We start from the raw sequence: 25,303 nt of genomic DNA on the forward strand, positions 1-25,303 counted from the left end.
GTTTGGTCAAACTTCCTAGGATGTACAAGCTAGGGCTGGGTACCATTTAGGTTTAATAGATCAGATTTCAGACTCTGCTCATTAGTTGCAGTTTTTGTTGAATCGGAATATTTCTACACCCTTGACACATTTGTCACAAACTTATTAAATGATATTGTTTGAATAAGAAAGGGAATTATGTAGAAAGCAAAAACTACCTTCCTTTTTAGCTGATTTAAGCTGCCGTAAACATGAACGAAATGGTATTTTAAGATTCTGTCTGATTAAAAGAAAAATATGAATATTCTCTATCTTGCCATGCACTAGTTAAGTATTTCTTATCTTTTACTTTGGATGCACATTTAGCTGATTCTCTTAAGTCATGACCACTACTGGGAGCACTGTGCACACCACAATGCAGTAAATTAATTCATATGTTAGACGAACTCCTTCCACTGTATTAATTTCCAGTGGTGATAACTGTTTGCCCTTCAAAGTTCTAGCCACAGTCCGTCATATTGCATGTCTAATCAGCGATATAGAAGCACAGATCCTCCGAACTTGCTTTCAGCAATCAAAAGGTTGAATTGAAAAGCACGTTTCTTAACAAATCCTTAGGTTCTTAAGGGTTAAAAGTTACAATTTAGACCCAGTTCTCAATACCCAATCCAGCAGACACGGGGGGTTATGTGACAGCTCTGTCCTCAGGTCTCTATGGCAGGTAGATCTATGAATAGACTGTGGCACAAAATGGCAGCCGCTGCTGTAGGCTCTTGCATGCATGTGTACAGAGGCAGCTGAGGTGCATCTGGCATCTCTGTGGCGTTATCAAAGGAGACAGACAGAGGAGCTGCTCTCCTCAGGGGCATCGGCACATGCAGGGCTAAACATCTCACAGTCATTCTTACTTTTCTTCTCTTTCTCTTCCTCACATGTATGGTTCCTCTCTCGCAGTCTCTCCATCTCCTTATCTCGCCATTTCCCCAACACAGCTCTACCTCAATCTCTATTCTTGGGGGAATCCACTGTTTCCCCCCCCCCCCCAGGCCTGTTTGTGCCTCTGCTGAGATGACATCCATCTTGTAAGGAGGGGTGTCTCATTGTTCTACTTCTCACCACCTCCCTCTCAGTGTGTAACTTTACGCGCTCCCGTGTGCCTTCGCATATTAAAGAGTGAGTAGCTGCATGTGTGTCCGGAATGAAAAGTTAAGATGTGTAGCTATATGTCGTTTAGGCAGAAATGATTGAGAGAGCTGCATCTCTCAGGCCTGTTCATGATCATAGGGTTAATGGGAAGCAAGAGCGTCGTTCCCTCTGAGCACATCACTACTGGCTTCTCCTGGGGATAAACGGATAGTGCAACGATTTATGTGACTGACAGCGGAGGAGTGGGAACATTTAGTTTCTTTTGGTTCGGCTGTCCCTGTGGCTTTTTATATACCTACTGTCACAAGCATTTCTGTCAGTGGTTCCAAAATCCCAGTGGAGCGTGCATGTGCATTTCAGTAAAGTTTCAAACGGCCAAGTAGTTGCGTGGTTAACTTTTTAAAGTATTTTTACTCATTTGAACTTGACAGTAACGTGTGCATCCTGGATCAATGCAAAAAGCTTATCAGGAAATGAATAATGTGCCTTGTATTTATTGCAGTTACAGATTTCGCTGAGATTTTCAAATATCCTGCTGATAGACTTCAATCTGAAGCCAGAATCCACTGCTGCACACTTTCAACTGTCATTTGTGTTGAGAAACACTGCAGTATCCTCTCAGATGGTAACCATAAAGCAATGCATTCCATGCACTGACTGAATTAAGCACACAAGTTTTCAGCAGCTCACTGATGTAAGAAAAAAAGACATTGAAGAATAACATCTAGCTGTTGCAATGAAATCGCTTAATAGTACAATTTAATAATATAATACAACATAATGGTGTGGGCAAGAAAGCAAAGATTCACCATTATAGCTTTAAAGCATCCTTTAAATGCATTCAAGTATAGCTTATATAATATCTTTGTATTAAACACAGTTAACGCTTCTTTAAACTGAATCACTGTCTGAAAGGTGGATGACTAAAGTAGGCTGGTATGTAAAAACATTTAGAGGATTCAAGACTAGTCTGTTTTAAATCTCAACATCTTTATTTCACGATTCCGCAGGTGGTTATATGTGCATGCATGTGATTGCATCCTAATCTAATGATGTATACAAGAGCAGCTACCCCACGCAGGTCTCACTATCTTGCAGCGGGTCGTGCTGTTTTAATCTGTGGCTAGCGGCCTGCCTCAGCGGTGGAGCGCTACCTGGCAACCTGTCCCCGCTCACGACTCTAGTCTAATCTGCCCTATCAGCATCCAGCCGCCTGGACGCCTCATCCTAAACATACACAGAATTATTCTGCTCTGCTAAAAGAGCAGTAGGTTTGTTAAAAATGATATTATCCAGGATCATGCTTCAAAGGCGAGGTGAGCAGATTCAGCCAGGATCAGGTATTATCTGTGGTTATTGTCATTTATATCAGTAAAGGAAAAAAAGAGGAGGGGAGATGTTTAGAGGGAAAGAGGGAACACACACACACACACACACACACACACACACACACACACACACACACACACACACACACACGTGGATGTTTTTATCTGAAAGGGGGAGGAATGGTGCAGTGAAGACACCTGGATAGGGCACATTTCCATCTAAACGACAAGATTATATGTTGCCTGGACTTGATCCACCTAGGTGTGTGCACGTGTGTGTCTGGATGTGTGCGTTTGTGTAACAGAGAGGATTGACTCAGTGATGGAATGATTAAATGTGTCAGTCAGTTGGTGGGTGGGCGAGAGAAATGCCGGAGCAGAGAGCGAACAAGCAAGCGGGACAGAGAGTCTCTCGCTGTATGACATATTCAAAAAGGGCCCGATCAACATTATCCAGCTGTGCAAAAACATCAGGTCCTGAATATAAGCTTTCAATGAAACAGCGACCCATTTCTGCACATAAGAGGATGATTTTAAGAAGAAGATAACATATGGACCTGCTCTATGTAAAAAAAAAAAAAAAAAACTATTACTGTACCTGTTGGCTCAGACTTTACAGCTTACAAATATGTCAAATCTGGCATCCCACACTTCCACCATGGGAGAGCGACGAGGACGGGCTTGCTTAAACTGCTTTTGACAGCTGCTCACTGACTGATACTCAACACTCTTCAGGCCCAGTGTGCTTTAGCCTAAAGGCAGAGGCATGGTCTGATCATGACACATTCGTCAAGCCAGACAGATTCTGCCCGGAGCCTCCAAGAAATAAAAACACAGGCCACACACACTCCCAAAAGACACCCACACATCACCCACACCCAGCCACCCACACACACCCACCCACCCACCCACCCCCACAGTATATGCATCCCTAATCCAGAGCTGGATAAGGGGCCCAGTGAGCCAGGGGCAAAACTGATCCCCCATTTACCCAGCCCATGCCCCATCTCCTCACATAACTCCAGTCATGTTTCCATCCCCCACTCTCCTCCTCCCTTTTATCCATTCCATTCTTGACACGCCACGCAAAACTCCCCCTTCCCCTTGGTGGCCTGGAGAGTCCTGATAAAACCCCATCTGTTTGGGAGAAATCCACTCCTCCAGTGTGCATGTGCAAGCATTCGGTTCGAAGAGATGCTTTCAAATAATTCAATTTGGTTTAAATGGAGAGTTTTAATGTAACTTGATTTAAAATACTTTTCATCCACAAATAAAGACATAATATATGCAAAGTAATGTAAATTGTCCCTGTGTGTCTACAGTATGTGTGGTTAGGTTGTTTTGGCCATAATACAGCACCCATTAGCACCTTCTCTCCCCAACTCAGACTGTGCCCTTAAATCCTTAGGCTGCTAACAAGCTTACTGTGCCCAGAAAAACAAATATGGTACAGTAAGAGGAGATGGGGAAAGAGTTGTAGAGAGGATACAGGGAAGCAGAGAGTTGAGGAGGAAGATGGCAGCAGTGATTATGTCAAGACTTGCAGTGAGAGAAAGGGAGCATGGTGGAAAGAGTGGTTGTGGATGAAGTGGCAGGAGGAGGAGGGAGAGAAATTACCATCTAAGAATAGTGAGTTTATGTAGAGAGCAGGAAAGGATAAGGTGGGGGAAATGAGGAAGGAAATAGAAGGTGAAAAAAAGAAGAGATCAGAACACAGAGGGAAGGAGGAGGTAAAAAAAGAGCATAAGGTAATAAAGAGATGATGAGGTGGCAAGAGAGAAAGGGAAAGTGAGTCTGTGTGTGTGTGTGTGTGTGTGTGTGTGTGTGTGTGTGTGTGTGTGTGTGTGTGTGTGTGTGTGTTTGTGTGTGTGTTCTGGTGTGTGTTCTGGTGTGTGTTAGCTTTGTTCCTAATCCCTGCTGCAGTATTCATAAAGGTCAGTGAGTTTTGATGGTGTAAAGTCTTGGTGTGTAGGCGCACACACATGTACAGACATAAGGTTGAGGTCTGTGCAGTTTTTTTCAATTCTTTACCTGACCTGACTGCACAGGATTTCCCATTACTGCCTGCTCCTGCAGATGTGCTAACTCACTTCACAGTGCACAGAGACACTGGTCACCAAATAATTCTATTCCATTGGGCTCATCTTGCAGCGGGGGAAAAAAAAAGACATGCAGAGTCCTTATTAGGGTTGGGTATTGTTTGGGTTTTTTCCAATACTGGTGCTAAAACGATACTTTTAAAACAGTGCCTGAACCAAAATATAAAGAAAAGGAGCACAAAACGACAGTTGCCGACATTAAAGAACGTCTTGTTTATTTCTAAGGCCATATGGTCAAAATTAAATGAGATTATATATATATATATATATATATATATATATATATATTTGCAGGGGTTTCAGAAGACTTTCTGTGTCAGGGAGGATTTGGGGTGTGTAATGCTGTGTGTGTGTGTGTGTGTGTGTGTGTGTGTGTGTGTGTGTCATTGTTATAAGTTATTGTTTTTTATATATATATATATATATATAAAATAACAATAACTTATAACAAAGACATTTCACCACTAAATTGTTGGTAAATGACAAAAACAAGCACCAGATGGGAAAAGGGTATTTTACAATAACTTAAAATGCACCACAATGCTGGCGAGTCTACATAATACGTAGTCGGTGTTGTTTTTCCGACTACGGCAGCTGCAGACTGTTACGTCCCGATGTTGGAATCCTCTACAGGGAAATACAGTCACACTTTACACCGCTTAATGTAAACGGTCAGCATTTTAACCATTGTGTTTAATCCAGCTACTAGCTAACGGTAACGTAGCGTCCGGTGCAGCGATGCTTCTGAGAAAAAAAAAAAAGTCAGGCACCGAAATGAGGCACCGAAATTTTCGTTCTTATTCGGTCTCGTTACTACCGTTTATGTCGGAACCGGTGCCCTATTGGCACCACGTTTCGGTACCCAACCCTAGTCCTTATAGATTAACTTTTGGGCAAAAAAACGTTATGGGCCTGTCCCTGTTTCACTGGTAGTTTTGGTCATCTCCCAATGGCAACAGATACCAAATGCTGAAACGGCAGACAGATGTAGAAGTATTGTTAATGTTTATGGATCAGAAATGAATTAGGGGTGCCATTTTGTTTACATTTCTATTGATACGTTTAAAAGTCTTACTGACTACTAGCCTGGCAACAACATATTTGCAAATGTGTATTAGACACAGACATTCACACAGCCTTACCTCACTTGACCCTGAGGGAGAGCTGTCCATTGAGGAGAGCAGGCAAGAGGGTTTAGTTTGTTAGCTGTTGATCTGACCCATGCTCTCCTGGTCTTGTGTGGATATCACAGGTATTTTAACAAAAGCTGACATGTGACTATTGAAGTCATGAGAGGGAAGACAACACACACGGCAAAGAAAATTCCTAAAGCACATTTCAAAATCAAATCAAAATGTTAACGCCGTCTGTCTCACACACACACACGCACACACACACGCACGCACACACACACACACACACACACGCACACGCACACGCACACGCACACGCACACACACACACACACACACAGCATTAAACACCCCAAATCCTCCCTGACACAGAAAGTCTTCTGAAACCCCTGCAAACACACTCCCCTAACCCCTTGTCCAATCCCTCTGGATGACACGGTTAGTGGGACAACTCACACCCTAAGTCCCCATAATAACCACAAATCAACGCCATGGCAACTGCTGACAAGACAGACAGACACAGAAGGGGGAGATAAAAGGAAGAAAGGTTGAAAGAACTGTGGGGACGGGAAAAATAATCACCACAGGTTTGTCCTTTTCTGATATAGTGTTCCTAACCTTGGAGCTCAGGGGTTTTGGCTAACTTAATCCCTTTAGGGAGTTGGAGACGGCTAAGTTGTAGCTTGTTAGCCATGTTTGCGTCAGCCATACTATCATAGGTATCTAGTATGAGTCAACTTATATTCTTGTAAAATAATTATCAAAAGCCTGGTGCTTTGTTTCGCATTGCCAGACCTATCTCCACAGAGCTGTGGAGTAAGGTCTGGCTACACCACAGCACATTCTGCCACACACCGCCGTCTGTACTTCGTCCACAGCGATCCCCACTAATCGGTCCCAAAACGTTAGATTGTAAATTCCGTTAACGTATTCTTTGTAAGTCTTTACAATCACTCTATGAAAAAAAACCAAGCAGGTCTGCCTTATTGCACGATCCAAATTTTCTTCAAAACCTTTCAGCATGTAGCTTGCTGGCTCAAAGTTTGTTGTTGTTTCCCGAAGCGGAGGGATTTTGAGAACGCGAACACACAGAGAGCGGAAGGTGAGGATCATCTGGCGAGTGATGTCAGGCAATTATCCTGGAAATTTACTTATGTTGATCCAGTCTAGGTTGGCCATAACACCTTGTGTTGCGTTGAGTCCGTAAATAATCTTTCTTGCCCCTAGTGGTCAAATAATGCTAAATGCAGCTTCAAGTTTAAAACATTATTCGTGGAATGCAAGCATGTTGAATTGGGTAACTACAGGATAAAAAGGAAAAAATAACTATCGTCTTTGCAAAACAAAATTACCTTTCTAGTAAAATAATGCAGTCTGAAGCTTAAGGGAGTGACCTTGATATCAACTCTTAATCACATGTCAATGATGTTGTAGAGTACAGAGATCTGATGCATACTTCACACACATAAAGCTGTCCTTTAGCCTCTCACTCACCCGTCCAGATGTTACTCTTACATAACATTTACAGTTGGCCAACAATAGAATCTGGGCCACTGAGAGACACACACATTCATATAAATACTCTCAACATAAATCTCCTTAAAGCTATCTTTGTACACACAGAGGCACAATATCAGCCATAAACCCCACTTTTAACATATAAAAGACTCAATCCATGTTTTTACCCATCTTTATCTGTTACACCTCTTACTTCTTAATAAAGTGAGACTATCATAACAAAACAGTTATAGCTTACTTGAAACTAACAGACACCAACACTGCTGCCATCTCAGCACTCATATGACTCCATTCAGTTCTTCATACATGTAGCTCATTTTCTCTAGCTAATTTCCAATCAGTGGCAAAAACACTCTTACACTTCTTTTACCTGCTTCCTTTGTGCAGCATGTCAGTCTATTCAGACTAATACTTATTTCAGCATTTTCAAGAGTAAGCAAGCTTTTTATTTTTATATTTTTTTTTAAATACGCACAGGTATGACAGGTAAATGAATGTGTGCATTTGTGTATTAGAGAGTGTTTGTCAGCATTCAAGCCAGAATGTGGTCCTGTACATTTGTACGTGCGTGTGTGTGCGTGTGTGTGTGTGTGTGTGTGTGTGTGTGTGTGTGTGTGTGTGTGTGTTTGGTCTTTTCACACTTGAGCTCCTCCAAATAGTGCTGTTGCAGAGCTGGTTGACAGGGCTACTTGGCAAAGTGCTTTTCAAGCCCCTGGCTAATGGCCTGCTGAAGACTTCTGCTGATGAAAATGAGATCACCTCTACTGGGCGAGACATTTTGCTCTGTCTGCAATGAGGGGCAAAGTATAAGGGAGGAGTATGTGTCGCTATAAGCATACACACAAATGAACATCAGTCTCTGGATGCACATTTGGTTTTGAATGCAGCTGTATGTGTGTGTACAGTACTGTATATGTTGATTTATGCATGTTGAGAATCTACATAAATTGCAAGCGTATTCAAAGGTCACTGTGTGTCACAGCACAGCACCTGCAAGTGTGCACGTGTATCTACGTCTGTGAATGTATGCATATACTTTGTGGTCGACTCATATGTGTGTGTAGGTATAAGCAGTCAATTATTGCTGAATTGGCAAATGCGTCCACTATTGTTATAAAAAATGAATACGCTTTTATGTAACAAAACCTTAAAGGTCAGAGGTGCTTTTTCACAAAGCTAAGGCAGGGACGGACTGACAATCTGTGCGTTCGGGAAAAGTCCAGAACGGCAGTCCAACAGACGGCCGTTGGCACAAAAAAAGTCAATCAATTACTGTATATGCTACGTGTAAAATAAACTGAGGAAGAGTAGGCCTACTAGTCTAGCTATCACCTACTTTCTATGGCTATCACCAATCCACAGCCTGGTCATGATGAGGGACAAACAGCAGAGTTAATTTCACATCAGCAAGAGGTACGGACTGCCAGGAGCAGTGCACATTATAATAGGCTGCCTTTATCCCTATCTTAGCGGTCAGTCAGCTATCAACATGGGTGTGCATCATGATTATGAAAATTATCGTGCCATTTAGTGCTGTCAACGTATTCAATAATTTCTGTTAGGTTAATTTGAAACATTAAACGCGTTAGAAATGAATCGCAGTTTGGTTGACCGCGATTGAGGGGGCTAAATAATTCACCAAATGTAACCAAAAGTTTAACCAAAAATCCTAGCTTGCACTTTCTGTCTGTCTTCCATCAGAGTGCAGTTTTTCCTTGTCTTTCATATTTGCTTTTACTGTTGTGGAACTGGCAAAGACCTGGTGGTTGTTTGTGAAAGCTTCACAGACAAAATTGATAGGGCCTAGTCATTTTCATCATTTCACAGCCTTAATATGAATCGAAAGTGTAATATGACATTGACAAAATATTAAATAGGTTATTCAATGCAGGGAAGTGCCAGGATGTCCCAGGATGCACTACATCACAATATTTCACACGGCCCAAGTCAGATAGTCTCAGCCTGGAACAATGTTTTGTTGACCACCCTCAGCAAAAGCCTAAACACCTGTCTACAGAGAGTGTTTAGTTGTAAAGATGGTACCAACTGCAAATGGCTGATAAATACAACCCCAATTATCATCATTGGTTCTGAGATGTTACTTGCTGTGAATACCTTGTCTGATAGGCTACAGTACTGTGGCATAGTATCAGGACTTCCTGGCTAGTGTCTGTCGCGCACGGCTAGGGGCGAATGGCCAGATGATGGGCCTATTTGGGAGAAAGTCCAGGGCTGTTTTTTAGCCCCAGTCCATCCCTGAGCTAAGGCCATATATTTATTGCGCAAGGGTATTTTGTTTTAGCCTTGTAGTAAACGGATCACAAAATCAAGATCCCAGAAGATATATTAAAACATATTTAATATTTAAATATTTTCCACACAGCTGGGTTTTACACATTAGAACAATATTTAGCAAAAGAGCATGAATATTCTGAAAAACAAATTCAGTCAAATCAGCAAGATCCTTGTGAACTTCTTCAAAATATTGCCTACTACAAGATATTCAAAATGAGAAACGCATACAGTGCAAGCTGATATAAAATTCATTTTCAGTTGAGCCGTGTGCTGGTTTGTCCCATTTGCTACATCTTCTTTTTAGAAATGCAGTGTGACCTCATTCTTGCTCAGCTGTTGGTTTCCTGACTGTGCAGACTTGTGCTCCAATTTAAAATGTAAAATGCCCTTTTCTTGCACATGCTGTCATGTGTTTGAATTTGTGTGGTTATTTTTAAAGGTGAAACTGGAACTCACCAGGTAGGCTTGTGGACACGTTGACCTGAGTGTAGAATCTCTTGTTGGGCAGCAGCTCTGACACTCCGTTCAAGGCTTCGATGGTGAACGTGTAGTTGGTGTTTGGGAGAAGATTGACCACGGTCACCGTTCTTTCTGTAAGCCCAACCTGCTGAGGCACAAAGCCAACACTCGCCCCGCACGACTCGCACTGCCTCCCGACGCACCTCCGGCACCCCACACTGTAGGTCAGATCCACCCTGCCTCCTGTGTCGGATGGTGCGGCCCACTCCAAGATCAGCGTGGACTGCTTGAGGGTGTAAACCAAGTCTCTGGGCGGGGATGGGGGTCCTGAAGAGTAAGAAAAATTGCAGTTTGATTTATTGTTACAGTTACAATTTATTAGTCTTTTTTGAGAACAAACACACCCAGAAATAGGAAACTAGAAAATATGTACGCCTCTCTTGAAAACATCAATACTTAATCAAACACATCCTCACTTCTGCAATTGTTATGAAGCAATTGAAATTGACAAAAGGATTTTACAGTTTGTCAAATTATGTCACTAAAAGCCATGTTTTTGACACACACTACAGTGAAGCGATCATAGCAGCAGCATTATTTACTCGTAAACGTTGCACTCAAAGACTACTTCCTACTATCCACTTATTTTAATCTCTGTAACTGTAAATGTGAAGCTGGGCATTTCTGGAAAAAAAGGGGCTTGTATAAAACTTCCCAGGAAAAAAAAAAAAAGATCAATAACATGTTTAACTGTAACATAGTTACCTGTATGATTTTAAGAGAGTGCTTAAACATCATTTTGCTGAAGCTTGACATTTCTCACATGATGGACTAAGTGTGTCACATTACGATAATCCTGTTTTATCCAGGATTTAGTGATAAAAAGCAATTGGTTTAATGAAAGCCATTTGACCCTAATGGGAATAGGCGATTAAAAATGTGCAGTTGTTGCTGGGATACATCATTATATGCTGCAGTTTTTTTGGCTCGGCAGTGGGAGTAAAAAAAACATGTACTGGATTGTGATGGAGGAGGGATTATTGACGATGCAGACTAAAAGCAGTAGCTGTGTGTTTTGATGATTTACAGTGACATTAGCTTTTGTCTGAACAAGAGCATGGATAACAAATCTGTCCGTTATGTACTGATGTCAACAGTGCTGCGTGGAACAAATCCTCCATTTACCATCAGTAAATTAAGGTGAGTTACCACGGAGAATGCTTTTAACTCTCCTGGAACATCAATCTGATTTGATAAGACGGTTGTGATATGTCAGATGCATCACAAGAGTCTGAGCTGCATACTATAAAGTCTGCTTACTAAGTCTATAAAGCACTTCATGGTTTGGTTCCTCAGTACATTTCTGACTTGCTCAACGGTTATAACCTGGTCAGGCCTCCCAGGTCATCAGGCAGAGGTCTTCTGCCTGACGCCTGCTTAGATAGGGCAAGGGTTTCTATTTGATTGTGGTGGTGTTTTGGGGTTTTCATTGCTGTATGGTTGGGTGTATGCTTCATTGATTTGGTTTCTTTGTTCTACTCATGCTTTTAATGTATTCTTCTATTTGTTTTATTTATGCAACCTATGTGCTATGTGTTTATGCTTCCATTTTGTCTGTCAATGTAAAGCACTTTACATGTTATGAAATGTGTTATATACATAAAATTGCCATTGCCCGTATTATAAAGGTGTGTATGTGTAGTGTGATAATTGAGGTAAAACATGGGACTCTTACAGTGTGTCTCTGGATTATAGCCAATGAAATCATCCGTCGTCAGACCACTTTCTGATGCACAGGGCTTTGCATGTAATTTAAAAACTCAAGTGTTTTACACACCACCACACGTGACAAAAAAGTAAAAATGAAAATATACAGTCCAGTATTTAAAGGTCTGTAAAATGTCAGGCTGGAGGACTGTATCTCATCACTAAATTAGTGTCCTGACTGACCTGTGCCATTTCCTGCAGGTTCTTGCACACGCAGGCTGAATAAAGCTAAGGTACATTAAAGGCCATGAATTTTGTATGTGTCCGTGTATGTGTGTGCATGTGCTGTGTAATGAATAAGTGAAGGTATGCTGCTCTGTGCGTGCTGTCAAACACGTCACACACCACAGCTGAGTCCCGCTCCCAGACATACATGGAGCACAGAGTTACATAAGCCCTGAGAGCATTTAGCGTGTGAACACGGTACACACACATTTGATGTAGACACAGCTGGGCCTTTTATTCACATCGCTCTCTACTTTTGTGCTTTATCTGCCTTGCGCTCCCTCTTTCTCTTCAAGTTTCCCTTTTTCTCTGCTCATCTTCAAATCTGAGTTATTAAAACCTGACCTCCCCGGCTCTCTTGCTCCTCTCTTTCCCATCTTTTGCCCTCCTTTAACTCTCCATCTGTGTCCATCTTCCATTACCCCCACCCCCGAATGACTCTTTGACTCCCTCTCCATTGCTGCTCCAATATACTGAATCAAAACTTGCTCTTGATGTTGGGTTTACAATATTGCCATTGCAGCCTATGAGTCTGCATGTATGTATTTCCCTGAGCCAGAAGCTAATACAAAAAGTTTAAGATTTTAATGACTCAAAATATGAGTCCACTGTTGGACTCCATTGTCCACGTGTTCCCCCATGGAAAATGGAGTTTTATACCAGTTTATAAAAGAAGGAGACATAGGGGAGCTTCTACAGAGGGAAAATGCAAGACAGACCAAAACTGAATACAAAGACATATTTCTGTGTCCACAGTCAGACATGTCCTTTCACAGTTTCACGGTTTGCAAAGTTTTACTTTGCCCCTCAACTGCCAATAGGAGATATTTAATAGTATGCTGTAATGGAAAATTTGTAAATAGTCATCACTAACAATGATAATGTCAGGAAATATTAGAAGATGAATCTCATTTGTAAAAGTGTACTGTGTGTTCTTTTACGTTTTTCAAAAGGATTCTTAAAACAATGAAGAGTTTATTATTTCAAAGAGACAGCAGTGGCTTCTAACTGTGGTAAACACAGTAGGCTTTAGGTACCTCACAGGCATGAATGGCAAAGGGAAAAGACTAAAGTTACACTGGTTTTATTCTTTAATTGCTGAGATAATAAGGTGCGCATATCAAACCTCATTCATCTGACAAAATCTCCCTTTTTCTTCTAATTCTAGATTAATCAAGCTCTCTCTCTTTTTGTCTCTTTCTCCATCCGTACCATGCAGTGGATTAGCCGAATCAGGGGATGATCATAATTACAGAATCAATAGTGTAATTAATGTGGTCATTAGGCTGCTATAAATGTTATCACACCGGGATCCGAAAGCTCAGCGATCAATATTGTAATTACACCCTCCATCGCAGTTACCATAAAAGCCATCATCACCTCACACTTACACATATATATGTACACACGAATAAATGTGAATGTATACACACACACACACACACACACACACACACACACACACACACACACACACACACACACACACACACACACACACACACACACACACACACACACACACACACACACACACACACACACACACACACACACACACACACACACAGACCTTGTGACCCTATGGTTTTACTGCCCTGAGTACTCACAGGATATAGAGCCCATTATTCCTCCATCTAATTACTGAGCTATATCAATAGGCTGTTCTCCATGCAGAAATCAATAGAGCTACCCTGTATGGTCTTTGTCTTATTGGCCTCGTAATCTTTATTCGAGAAGAATGGCATTCAGGTATGTGAGAAGGGGTGAGAAAAGGTAAGAGGTGAGGGATGAACAGATAATGGTGGGCAGTGGGGATGAGATCATAGAGTTTGTCGCTTGAGGATAGAGGGATGAGATGTCAGTTTAACAAAGGCAAGAAGAATGGGGTGATAACACGCATGGATGAAGAGGAAGGAAAATGTGAAGAGGCAGTTGGTAGAAAGAAGAGGGATTAGTGGCAGAGAAAAAGACGACAGACAGAGAGAAAGGAGGAAGATGTGTGCTCAAGGGTCAAAAAGGAAGGAGTGAAAAAAAATGGGGTGGTCAGGTGAAGGGGTGGATAATGGATATAGAGCAGAAAATGGATCTCTAATGTCAGAATAAAAGGTGCAGGAATATGGAGAGAACGTACAAGGTTAAGCAAAAAGATGGAGAAAATGGAGTGATGGGCTTTTTGGACGAATAATGTGGACCTAATGGTAGGAGAAATGGTGGGGGGGATGAAGGATGGGTGGGTGATAAATAGGATAAAGGGTAAGAGACACAGACAATGGCTGCAGTGGATGGATACATAATGTGTGTATACTATTAGATGAAATAGAAGGGGTGTAAAGCATAGGTCGGGAGGGAGAAAGTCCACCTTAAAACATAAAATAACATGTATGAACATGGGGTTGTTTTCTCTATGAAAGAACAAGGACTGGATTCATACGATATCCTTCAAATGTACTACATCTAAAACATACTTCAAAATAATAGCCCCTACTTTTTAACTCTCCTTCAAACATGACGGCAAATGTTCTGTGTTTACTGATGCTATCAAGGGGAAATAAGCAGCATTTGTTTGAGCATACACATTCTTTGAGATTGTAGCTGTAAAAACTCTTTGACCAACTCACAACTTTATAATCAGCACAGCAGCAAAAGGCGCGTATCCACAGTCTCGAATTTTGAGACAGACTTGTTCCTGGGATGATTAAAAAAAAAACACTTGGCATGTTTTTGGGTGGATTTGTCTTTATCAAAGGAATGCAATACTAGAGGCAGGGTATGAGGTGAAGGAGAGGTGAAGGTTGGGTGAGATGAGACATGGAAATGGGGTGATGAGGAGGAGCCTGGAGAATGAGGATAGATGGGGAGACAGAGACTGGGGACGTGGGTGCAGGTCAGACGAAGAGGTGATGAGATGAGAAAAGGGTAGGTGGATAAGGATTCAAGGTGAAGGACGGGTAAAAGCGGTCTTTAAGGATAAAGAAATGAAAGGCTGGATGGCTCGATGTGATAATGATTGGCTTACAAACATTGGATTGCTCACTTGATGCTAAAATGTCTAGATGAAGGAATAGAAATAGTGTGATAGATATGGTGTGAAAAGTCCCTGGTAGAGGAAAAGGTGCAGTCTGAGAGGACACACAGACACAAATATAAACACACACACACATTATATATATAAAAAATCGTATTACTTGTGCATGGTGCTGAGGGTGTGTCCAGGGGGGTTCTGAAGTGGTCCTCCTCACACACACACGCCACAGATCCTTCCTCCTCCGCAACACTGTTGGCTGGGCAGGGAAAACACTCCTGCTGCCTGGAGGACATCTTGTAGGAGCCACGGGGACACGCTGGAAAAGAACACAGAGAAATATATTAGATATGTCCAAGAAATTTGATTAATCAATAATTTGTGCTAAATCCCATTGAAAGACATATTTCAAGGAGATTTCTGCACATGGGATGACCACATAAATCACACATTGTTATGTAAAAGAAATTTAAAACCATGATATATTTCTACACAGAGGCTAAAAGAATGTATTCAGCTCTTTTAAAAAAAACAATATATATAGAACTTCTGCATTTTCACTTCTTTGCACAGAAACTCCAGCCTTCCACTAAGCATTTTAAAGCCAAATAAAAATGCTCTAATCTCCCTTTCAATTTATGAGAGAGAAAATTAAGAGTGAATGGAAAGAAAGAAAGGAAACAAGTCAACCCAGAGAGAAGTACAGACAAGATAGAAAATATGATTAGGAGAGAACAGTAGAGGAGACTGGCTAAATCCATCTGACAAACAATTCTCACATTACGTGTGATCAGTGGCTTTGGCAAATGGCATCAAAGGCTGCTACTGGATTCAACCAGCTAGGCAAACGAAAACAAGCAGAGGCAATGCGCAGGCACGCAACTGCAAAACCCCAAACTTAATGTTGTTGTTGTTTTCCCCATTTTCAACTTTCCTTGCTAGTTTTGAAAAAAAATCTCCCTCTACAGTCAGTGACACAAAACTACTCCACACGAGAGAGGGACTAGGAGAGGTGAGAATGTGGGCGAGGGTGATAAGCACTCATGACCTTACATGCGCAGCACACAAGAGTACACACCATGTAACAGAAGCTTATCAATGCATGTGTGACAAAGGGGCTGTGCGTAAACACACACTCACAAACAGGCTATTTTCCACACTCCTTCTATGCAGTTTCATTTTCCACTTGCTGTGGCTTTGTAGCAGGCGATAATGGGTGTGAAATCAGGCAGCCAGCTACCGCTCGATGCTCTGGTCTCCGCTCTTCTGAGACTGTATTCTAAACAGCAGGTCTACATTAACAGATCTGGTGTGCTTGCTCCCTCTTTTCCTTTCTCTCCTCTGCTCTCTTGCTATTCTCCTAATACATCCGTCTCTATTATTTCTTTCCCTCTTATCATGGCTTTCTTTTTCTCTTCCGTTTTGTATTCTACTTTCTCCACTTCATGTCTCTCTCAAATCTGCCCCACTCTTTTTTTAAATTTAACTCTCCATGCATTAAGTGAGCGGATATTCAGGCGTTTGATTGGCATTTCGTTACTATTTCATTATTCAGACATTGATTCTTGTTGGTCGTTTTCTATGGGAAGAGCGACTGACTTTTGCCCACTAGTCATGTTTCCATCTAATTGTCAAGCAAATTTTAAGTGAACTTTTGAAATGTCGCAAAAAAGAAAATGCGAATTCAACTGGTTTAGAGCTAATAAAGTAGACTACGCAAAGCGTAGTTTCATCACAAGTTGACGTTACGCATGGATTTAGATTGCAAACCGGCTTGCTAAATCAAAGAGTTTAGGGGCTAAGTTCTTTGGCTAAATGGAGAGAGGTAGCTTAGTACAAGTTGGCCACCTGTGCAGAATACACGGTTGTGGCAGAGGCATTTGGTGTCAGTAAGACAACCGTACACCGCTGTGTATGCGCGGTGTGCAGAGCCATACGATTCAAGCTGTTGAACCAGTTCGTCAATTTACCCGACGTGGCTGAGGCACAGGCAATAGCGCACCGAAACTCCACTACGCACCTTGTCCCGATCCTTCCCCCATCCGATGGATACAGGGACTATAGTCATGTGAGTTACATGTTCGCTACGTAACAACTTATTTGACAAAGCTGTTTCCATCTTCCATTTTGCGCATTAACTCATTTTCGATAAAGGCAAAAGCCACCTCAAGCAAGCGTAAAAACCTTTTGTGCGAATTTGAGGAAATTTGTCAGAATTTTGCCGTTTCCATCAACCTTTTTTTTAATGCAATACTTCAAAATGCGCATAAACATACGTTGATGGAAACATGACTATTGATCACTTGGGCCTAATGTATGCACTCAACACTGAGCCTATGTTAGCCAGTGTACAGTTAGTGTATTATGTTAAACAAGCTTACAAAGAATGGCAGTTGGTACTGAGAATACATGTTCACCATAAAGAATTTGCTGGTTAAATAGCCTTGAGTTGAAGACCTCCACAACACAAAATCCATTGTTGTCCTGTGTGAGGACATCTCAGACAGCAATCTCGCTATTGGACACTTACCAAAACCAAAGAAAAGACTGTTTAATGAAGTCAAGAAAAATGATTAATGCAATCAATAAGATTTCAACAAGGTTGTTCCTACTGACTGGCAAGCAAGCTATTATTATTAATATTAGCTAATGTTAGCAATGTAAGTCAGCTAGCTCATTATTCCATCCAGCCATTCAAAAGTGCAGACCTATTTCAATTGTGTGACAGAATTTGAGGTATAAGCAGTAAGTGGAGTTTTATGATGCTAGAGCTTCTCTCCCACCACTGGCACTGTGTTACACTAGAACACAGTCAATTATGCAGAGAGGAGACGACAGGTCCGTGTGTGAGACAGGCAAGTTTAGGTACACACAGCAGGTGCAGAGACACACACTAGAAGCCGACACAAACACAATAATGAAGGAAGGGGGCCTCTGTTATTCCACCTTTTTTACTCAGCCACTTTTACAGAACAGGCACAAAAGGCCTGCCATCAAACATCGATTAGCAGGCCTCGTCAGCCTCTCCTGGCTCAGACCACAATGAGTGTGCATGCAAGTATGTTTTAGTGCGCCTGTTTACCTGGCATGTGTGTATGCCTGCAAAATGCGTATCCAAGGCTGTAAGAACCTTGTAATCGACTTTCTAATGTCTGTCATTACACTGAGAAAAGCCTCTCGCTTTCAGCTTACAGAACAGCCAAGCACGGGGACATAACAAAAAAGACACACTGTCAAGCAGCACTGGAGTAGACTCTCTTTGTTCCTGACCGTGCTGCCACTATCCTTCCCTCAACACGCCAAGGACATAAAGCGTGAATAGCACCCAAATCAAGGCAAAAATTATGCATAGATGTATGAGAACAGAAATGGGTTTTGCATTTTCCACCTATCATGCTTAAAAGCAGGCTAGTCAGTCAGTCAGTCAGTAGTATTCGTGGCTGGCTGCAATTCGGACTTATCTCGTCAATTCAGCGTGGATACACATTTAGCCAGCCCACCTTGGAAATGTGTGTATAATGATAGGGGTGTATCAAGACAATATGTGCAGCTCAGATAACAAAAGGAGCTGGCTTTGTGCGCTGCCCATCATTCTACACAGCAAGGGATCATTCCAAGACACGCCAACAGCCAATGCCAGGAAAGGTCACGTCAGTCAAAATGGGCCAGCAGCCACCTGCCAATGGGAGAGTGTGGAATCTCTAAAATGTATCCAACAGTGGAAAAAAAAGAAAATGCTTGTATGAAGACCACTCCAAGCATTAGAAGACATTTTTTTCATCCCTTCTTTGCCTTTTCATCACCAAGATATACATGCTAAACTGGAAGTGAGCGTCAGGGAGAGAAAGGGAGAAGGGGTGGTTAGAAAAAATAGAGAGACAGAAGGAGAGATCTGCCAGGACAGCTGGCAAAGCAACTGATGAATTTGTCCTATGTGCCAACGGGGAGCCTCTATTAAATGGAACATGGTAGCACATGTACACACACACACACACACACACACACACACACACACACACACACACACACACACACACACACACACACACACACACACACACACACACACACACACACACACACACACACACACTTACTTCTTCAAGGTGTAATAATACAGATATGCAGCGACATGCCAAGTCCTATAAGGAGAGGGGTGGGGGGTTGGGGAGGAGGTGGAGAATAAGGCAGGTGACCAACTGGTATGAGAGTTTGTTTAGAGACAGAGACACCGACCGACAGACAGACAGACAGACAGACAGACAGACAGACAGACAGACAGACAGACAGATGGGGTGTGAGAGACAGAAAGACGCTAGGCTACGTACTGTACAAAGAACGGGCATTAAACAGGGAGGGAGAATGGACTCATTCAGCTTGACAGATAGACAGAGACAGAAAACAGATAAGCACAAACACGTAATACATACAGATGAGAAACACTGAAAGAAGCAGTGACAGTGAGACTAAGGTCATCTACCGTGGGATTATATGCAACAGTAGCATTGGTCAGTGTGTGTACTTGCTGAGAGCCTGTGGGTTGATAGGATAAAATGAAAAATGTGAAACTTGGTATCAATCTAATCAGATTAATGAAAGTAAAATATTCATGATCAAAATGACACTTTGAGATATGCCAACAGTTTCATCATGTAATGAATACAAACTGAAAAAGCCAAAGAATCTACATTTCGATGAGCTCACATATTACTTTAATAGACTTTTGTCTTTGTGGGAGGAATCAATTTATAGTTTGCCCTTCTCTTTTATTTTTCCTTTTATTTTCTCTAACCTTAAACATGCCCATTAATAAATCATGAAGCACTTAATACAATAAATGTGAGCAATGAATTGTTTCTTTGCCTCCCTGGCAGCAGACATTAATTAATATTAATAACACTAAAAGAGGTTTGCTTTAGACATTTGCGTGCACGCACGCACGCACACACACACACACACACACACACACACACACACACACACACACACACACACACACACACACACACACACACACACACACACACACACACACACACACACACACACACACACACACACACACCTTAAACCCGACTGTTAAACACACACAGGAATAAACTAAAAATATGCACGCAAAACTTTTGCACATACCAAAACACAAAGACACCAAATGATACGGTCATTGGATTCCTGCTGCAGTGTTATTCGGCACTGGTTTGAAATGTACTGCCTTGATTTGTTGTTTTTTTGCAGAGGTTTACAAAGGCATGGAAGAAAAAAAAGAGGGAAAAAGAGGTAATAGCATGAAGGAGAGATGGGATGTGATTCCAGTAAGTGGAAATCAATAAGTCAAAGAGAGAAATGACTGATTGGTAGGTTTAAGTGCTTCAGGTTGGGTCGCATTATAAAATTGTGAAATGATGAGGTTATGGTTCCCAGATGAGTCTGACTGACTTGGACCCATTGACATTGGACTGAACTGGATGGATCCAGTCCCACTAAAAAAAAAAAAAACAGTACTTAATACATAATGGGGCTTTGGCTGAATGTGTGTATCAGATGTAATATATGCGTTTTTTTCTAAAAAATTTTATAAAAGATTTAAGGTATTTTTATTTACCACAATAAAATGTACAGGTTGTCCCAAAGCAACAAGAGAGACTACAGCTATGCTAGCGGCTCTGTGATGTTTAGGCAGAGCAGTGCTTTTAGCTAAATGCAAATGTCAGCATGCTAACATTACATTTGGCTGACGCTTTTATGCTAAGAGACTTCCAATAAGTGCATTCAATCATGAAGGTACAAACGCACAACAGCAAGAATCACATACAAGTACATTAGCTTCAAATAAGCCAAACTACAAAGTGCCACACGTAAGTGCAGCATTTAAGGGCATATCTTTTTTTTTTTTTTGGTTTTATTTATAACCATCATCTTCTTAGCCAATTTGAAAGCATGATTTATTATTGAATCAAGACAACACATTATATTGAGAGCACAAACCAGCTTTCTTTTTTCAATGACACCTCCCGGGCTCCGTACATAAACAGTGCACTTCTAACTGAAACAAAAATCCAAGTCAGTATAGTTTATTGGTGGTTAAGTATCACATCACAGCAGTCATCCACTTTGGTTTTCTAGTGCTATAGGCTGACATTAAGTGACTGATGAAAAAAGCAATTTTGTGACACTTTCCATGGTCTGCTTTTTGAAGACAACAATTTTGTCATGCGCTACATGCAGTGTCATAACCTGTCTGTGTGTCTAGCTGCTTTAAAGATATAACCAAGCCCAGAATTACAGCAAAATCCCTGTTATCAGCTCAAAGTGAAGACCTCATTTAAGTCTACCCACTGACTGAGTGCTGCGTCACAGTGTAATCAGGGAGAAAGCTCTGAGCCATGCCATTCAGGTCAATGCTTTGCTTTATCATTTATTCTCTGTTCTGCCCTGGTTACCACAGACATCATACAGAGAACACAGGACGATAACTAGTGAACAACACCGCCAGGGTATCAATGTCAGTTGTGCTGTGAGTTTTACGCTAAAACAAGTCTAATTCTGCCAATGTACGTATGTACTACGTATGTACGTATGTACGTATGTACGTATGTACGTATGCACAGCGACAAATGCGCGCGCACACACACACACACACAAATGTAAACACACACATATTCATTCACATACACAGACACACACAGACACTTGAATGTAAACACCTACAGATTCAATCACTGGCTTTCTCAACAGTCACACACTTAGACCCAGAACATTTAACAATACCAGAGCGGTTACATCACAAACCGGACTAAACAAAGAGTTGTTGTGTTACATCACAGCACGGAAGTGCCAGGTCTGTTCTGTTTGTATCAGACAGAAGGTGCAAAAAGGAACAGACAGGCACAAACACAAATACACCTGAACGTCTGAAACAAATGTCATCGCAATGCATGCAATAGCTGCATCAAGAGGTTTTACTCAAAACCTCAGTTGTCAACCTCATGGTGGCACTAGAAGAAAATGTCAAGGGTTCATCTAAGTCATTAGGATTCTTCGTCTGGGAACCATGAATGTATAAAACGTTTTGCCAATCCATTCAGTAGATGTCGAGATATTTAATGTCAAAATGAGTCAAAACTTCAACTGGCTGATGGCACTACTGGAAAAGTCAGGGAATTACCCAAGTTAAAGTGATGGTTCGGTACTTACAAACTTTCCAATCCATCGTTTTATGAGTGCATAACCTATTTGTACTAGTGCAGACGTTTGGTATCATTTCGGGCATTATTAGTGGGGTCATTTACGAGATACAAACGTGGGTCCATTAGCCCCTGCGCTAAGCTATTCAGCTGATAACACTACTCTACGCTAACTCTCCCAATGTTAGACCCAGGTGAAAAAAGCTTTTGGGGGGTTGTTTGGCTCACGGTCATGGTGCAAAGGACCCTAGGGTGAAATTACTCCGAACCATCACTTTAATAAAGAACTCATCCTCTGGGGACTATGAATGTCTGTACAAAATTGCATGGCAATCCATCTAATAGTTGTTAGTATATTGCAGTCTGGACCAAAGTGGTGGACAGACTAACTGACCGACTTTCTCATCCCTAAAGGCATCCCACTAGCATGGCTAGAAAATGTGCTTTCTATTGTAGCTCTCTACTCTGTTTATGTGTAAAACTTGTTTTACTTTATTTTGTTCAAAAACATGCATATTTGGTATTTAAAACTCTGCTCTTTATTTAATGATATATTTTTAGTTACTGATTCTGGTGACTGTGTTGTTTTGGTGCTTCTGGATCTAACTGCTGCATTTGACACGGTGGACCATGGAATCTTGATCTCACGTTTGGAGCAGTGGGTGGGAATCAAGGGTGTAGCTCTCAGCTGGTTCAGGTCCTATTTGGAAGGTCACACTTTCTGTGTCAGCTGTGGTGACTCGATGTCCTCCTCTGCTCCTCTCTCACGTGGGGTCCCACAGGGCTCTGTTTTAGGCCCTCTTCTTTTCTCTCTCTATCTGCTCCCGCTTGGTTCAATACTTAGGAAGCATGGCATTTTATTCCACTGCTATGCTGACGACAGCCAAATCTATGTGCCACTTAAAAAGAGCAACTCTCTCAGACCACTGCTCGAATGCCTGGATGACATATAGGCCTGGATGGCTTCTAACTTTTTAAGTTTTAATGAAACTAAAACGGAAGTGATCGTTTTTGGTGTACACACTGGGACCCCTTCTGTCAATCTGGCTCCCTTAGCTCCAATTTAGGGATTAAAATTGACTCAGATATTAAGATGGACAAACAGATTGGGGCGGTGGTTAAAGCAGGCTTTTTCCAATTACGGCAATTAGCAAAAATAAAGCCGATTCTTACTAGGCAGCACTTTGAAACAGTAATACACGCCTTTGTGACCACTAGGTTGGATTACTGTAACTCCTTATATGTAGGCATCAGTGCCGCTTCAGTTGCTCGTCTTCAGATGGTACAAAATGCGTCTCTTAACAGGAGCACGTAAATATGAGCACATTACCCCCGTTTTAGCTTCACTCCACTGGCTCCCCGTATATTTTAGGATCCAATTTAAAATTAATTTACTTGTATTTAAATCCTTAAATGGTCTTGCCCCATCATACCTGTCCGACTTGCTTCACCCCTACACTCCAACCCGCTCACTCAGGTCAGTTGATCAACTGCACCTGATTGTTCCTAAAACAAAGCGGAAACTTTAAGGGGATTGTGCTTTTGCTGTGGCAGCACCAAAAATATGGAATGAGCTACCTCTGCCTCTTAGACAGGCTTCTTCACGGTCTACTTTTAAATCTCTTCTTAAAACCCACCTTTTTTCCTTGGCCTTTCCCAGCAGAGGCTGACATTTTTGTGTAATTATTTTGACTGTGATACTGTTTTATGTTTTAAATGTAGATGTTGTAAATGTTTTAAATTATTTAAAATTTTTCTGTACAGCACCTTGTGCAACGTTGGCTGCTTTTAAAGTGCTTTATAAATAAATTTGATTGATTGATTGATTGATTGATTAAAACATTTAGTCTCATTTGAATGTGTGAATGTCAGTATTTTCATATATGGTTTATGGTGTGTATTGTAATCCAACATTAAACAGGATTTACTGTAAAAAAAAAACTGAATCAAAATTCAGTATGTTTCATGTCTATTTGAATATAAAAATAAATGTATTTTCTCTTGCGTACACATGATTAGAATAAACAGATGGACGGAGGGTGCATAACTATTTTATGAACACACTGACTCAAGAGGCTAATTATACAAAATGCAACATTCACAAGCAAATACACACAGATGTCAATCAGTGTTGACAAAGCCTCTTATTTTTCTTTCCCTAGGTTTTCACCGTTCTCTTTAATACCTGTCACTCTGACGTTTACCTTTCTCCCATCTCATCTTCTCAAATAGCTCTTGACTGCTATCAGCTCTGCTCCCTGTCAAACATTGCCCTCCCCACCCCACCCCCCTCTTGCCCTCCCTCTGTCACGTTTCCTCTCTTCCATCCTCTCTCCCTTTTTGTCTATAATTCGCCATCTCTACTTCTGCTCCAGCTATCATTTTTGCTTTGATTTATAAGAGGCCGTGGAACAAAAGACAGAGGGAACAATTTCAGGATATCATCGCCTCTTCCTATCCTCTACCCATCTCACAGACACACACATGCGCTGGTCATTTACAATTCAGGTATTTAGCTGTTGTTCTCATTCACAATGAGCTGCAATAAACTCCCGTATTGTTTTGGGGTTTGAATTTGTGACTTTCTGATTCTCTGTTTTCTTCTTCTTACAGACAATCACATACCATGCATTTGAGACTCCTGGAACAACCTTTACATACAGATACTCCAAAACAAATATGAAGGTTCAATTCTGTGAGCAGTACAAATGAAGTTCCATTTACCCCCATTAGATTGGAGGCAGACATCTCAGAGACCAATATCTTAATGTGTTCAAGGTAAATATATTGTTTTGTAAACTGACCCTTTAATTTAATCTTTGCATCATTGTTACATCATGAACTCAGATACATGCTTCACAGCTTAACAGACATAAGGCCTCAAGTTCTACCCCCTGATTGTGAGATCAGCAACTGTGGCTTGATGCTTCTCAGCCTCATTGTGACATTGGCCAAACAAGTCACTGTGTCTGAAAATCACTGCCTTGCTCGCTATGTTCACTATAGACTATAGAATTCTTAGCAACAAGTAGTTAACACCAGAGCTGTATAGTAACGAAGTAGAACTACTTCACTACTCTACTTAAGTACTAAAAGGCTGTATCTGTACTATACTCTCCTACTTCCACTTTTACTTGAGTACATA

The 25,303-nt window shown here is 41.4% G+C and overlaps 1 protein-coding gene across 1 annotated transcript in view; it reads right to left on the reverse strand.

Annotated features, from left to right (window-relative positions):
- The window catches only part of LOC120571306 (ephrin type-A receptor 7-like), a 150,308-nt gene that overhangs the window by 34,491 nt on the left and 90,514 nt on the right, over positions 1–25,303 (reverse strand). Inside the window, exons 4-5 of the mRNA XM_039820189.1 lie at positions 15,138–15,293; positions 9,955–10,284 (exon numbers count right to left, since the gene is read on the reverse strand). Coding sequence (XP_039676123.1) covers positions 9,955–10,284; positions 15,138–15,293 — 486 coding nt within the window. The remainder of the gene's footprint in view (positions 1–9,954; positions 10,285–15,137; positions 15,294–25,303) is intronic.

Source organism: Perca fluviatilis, chromosome 13, assembly GCF_010015445.1.
Source record: "Perca fluviatilis chromosome 13, GENO_Pfluv_1.0, whole genome shotgun sequence".
Taxonomy (NCBI): domain Eukaryota; kingdom Metazoa; phylum Chordata; class Actinopteri; order Perciformes; family Percidae; genus Perca; species Perca fluviatilis.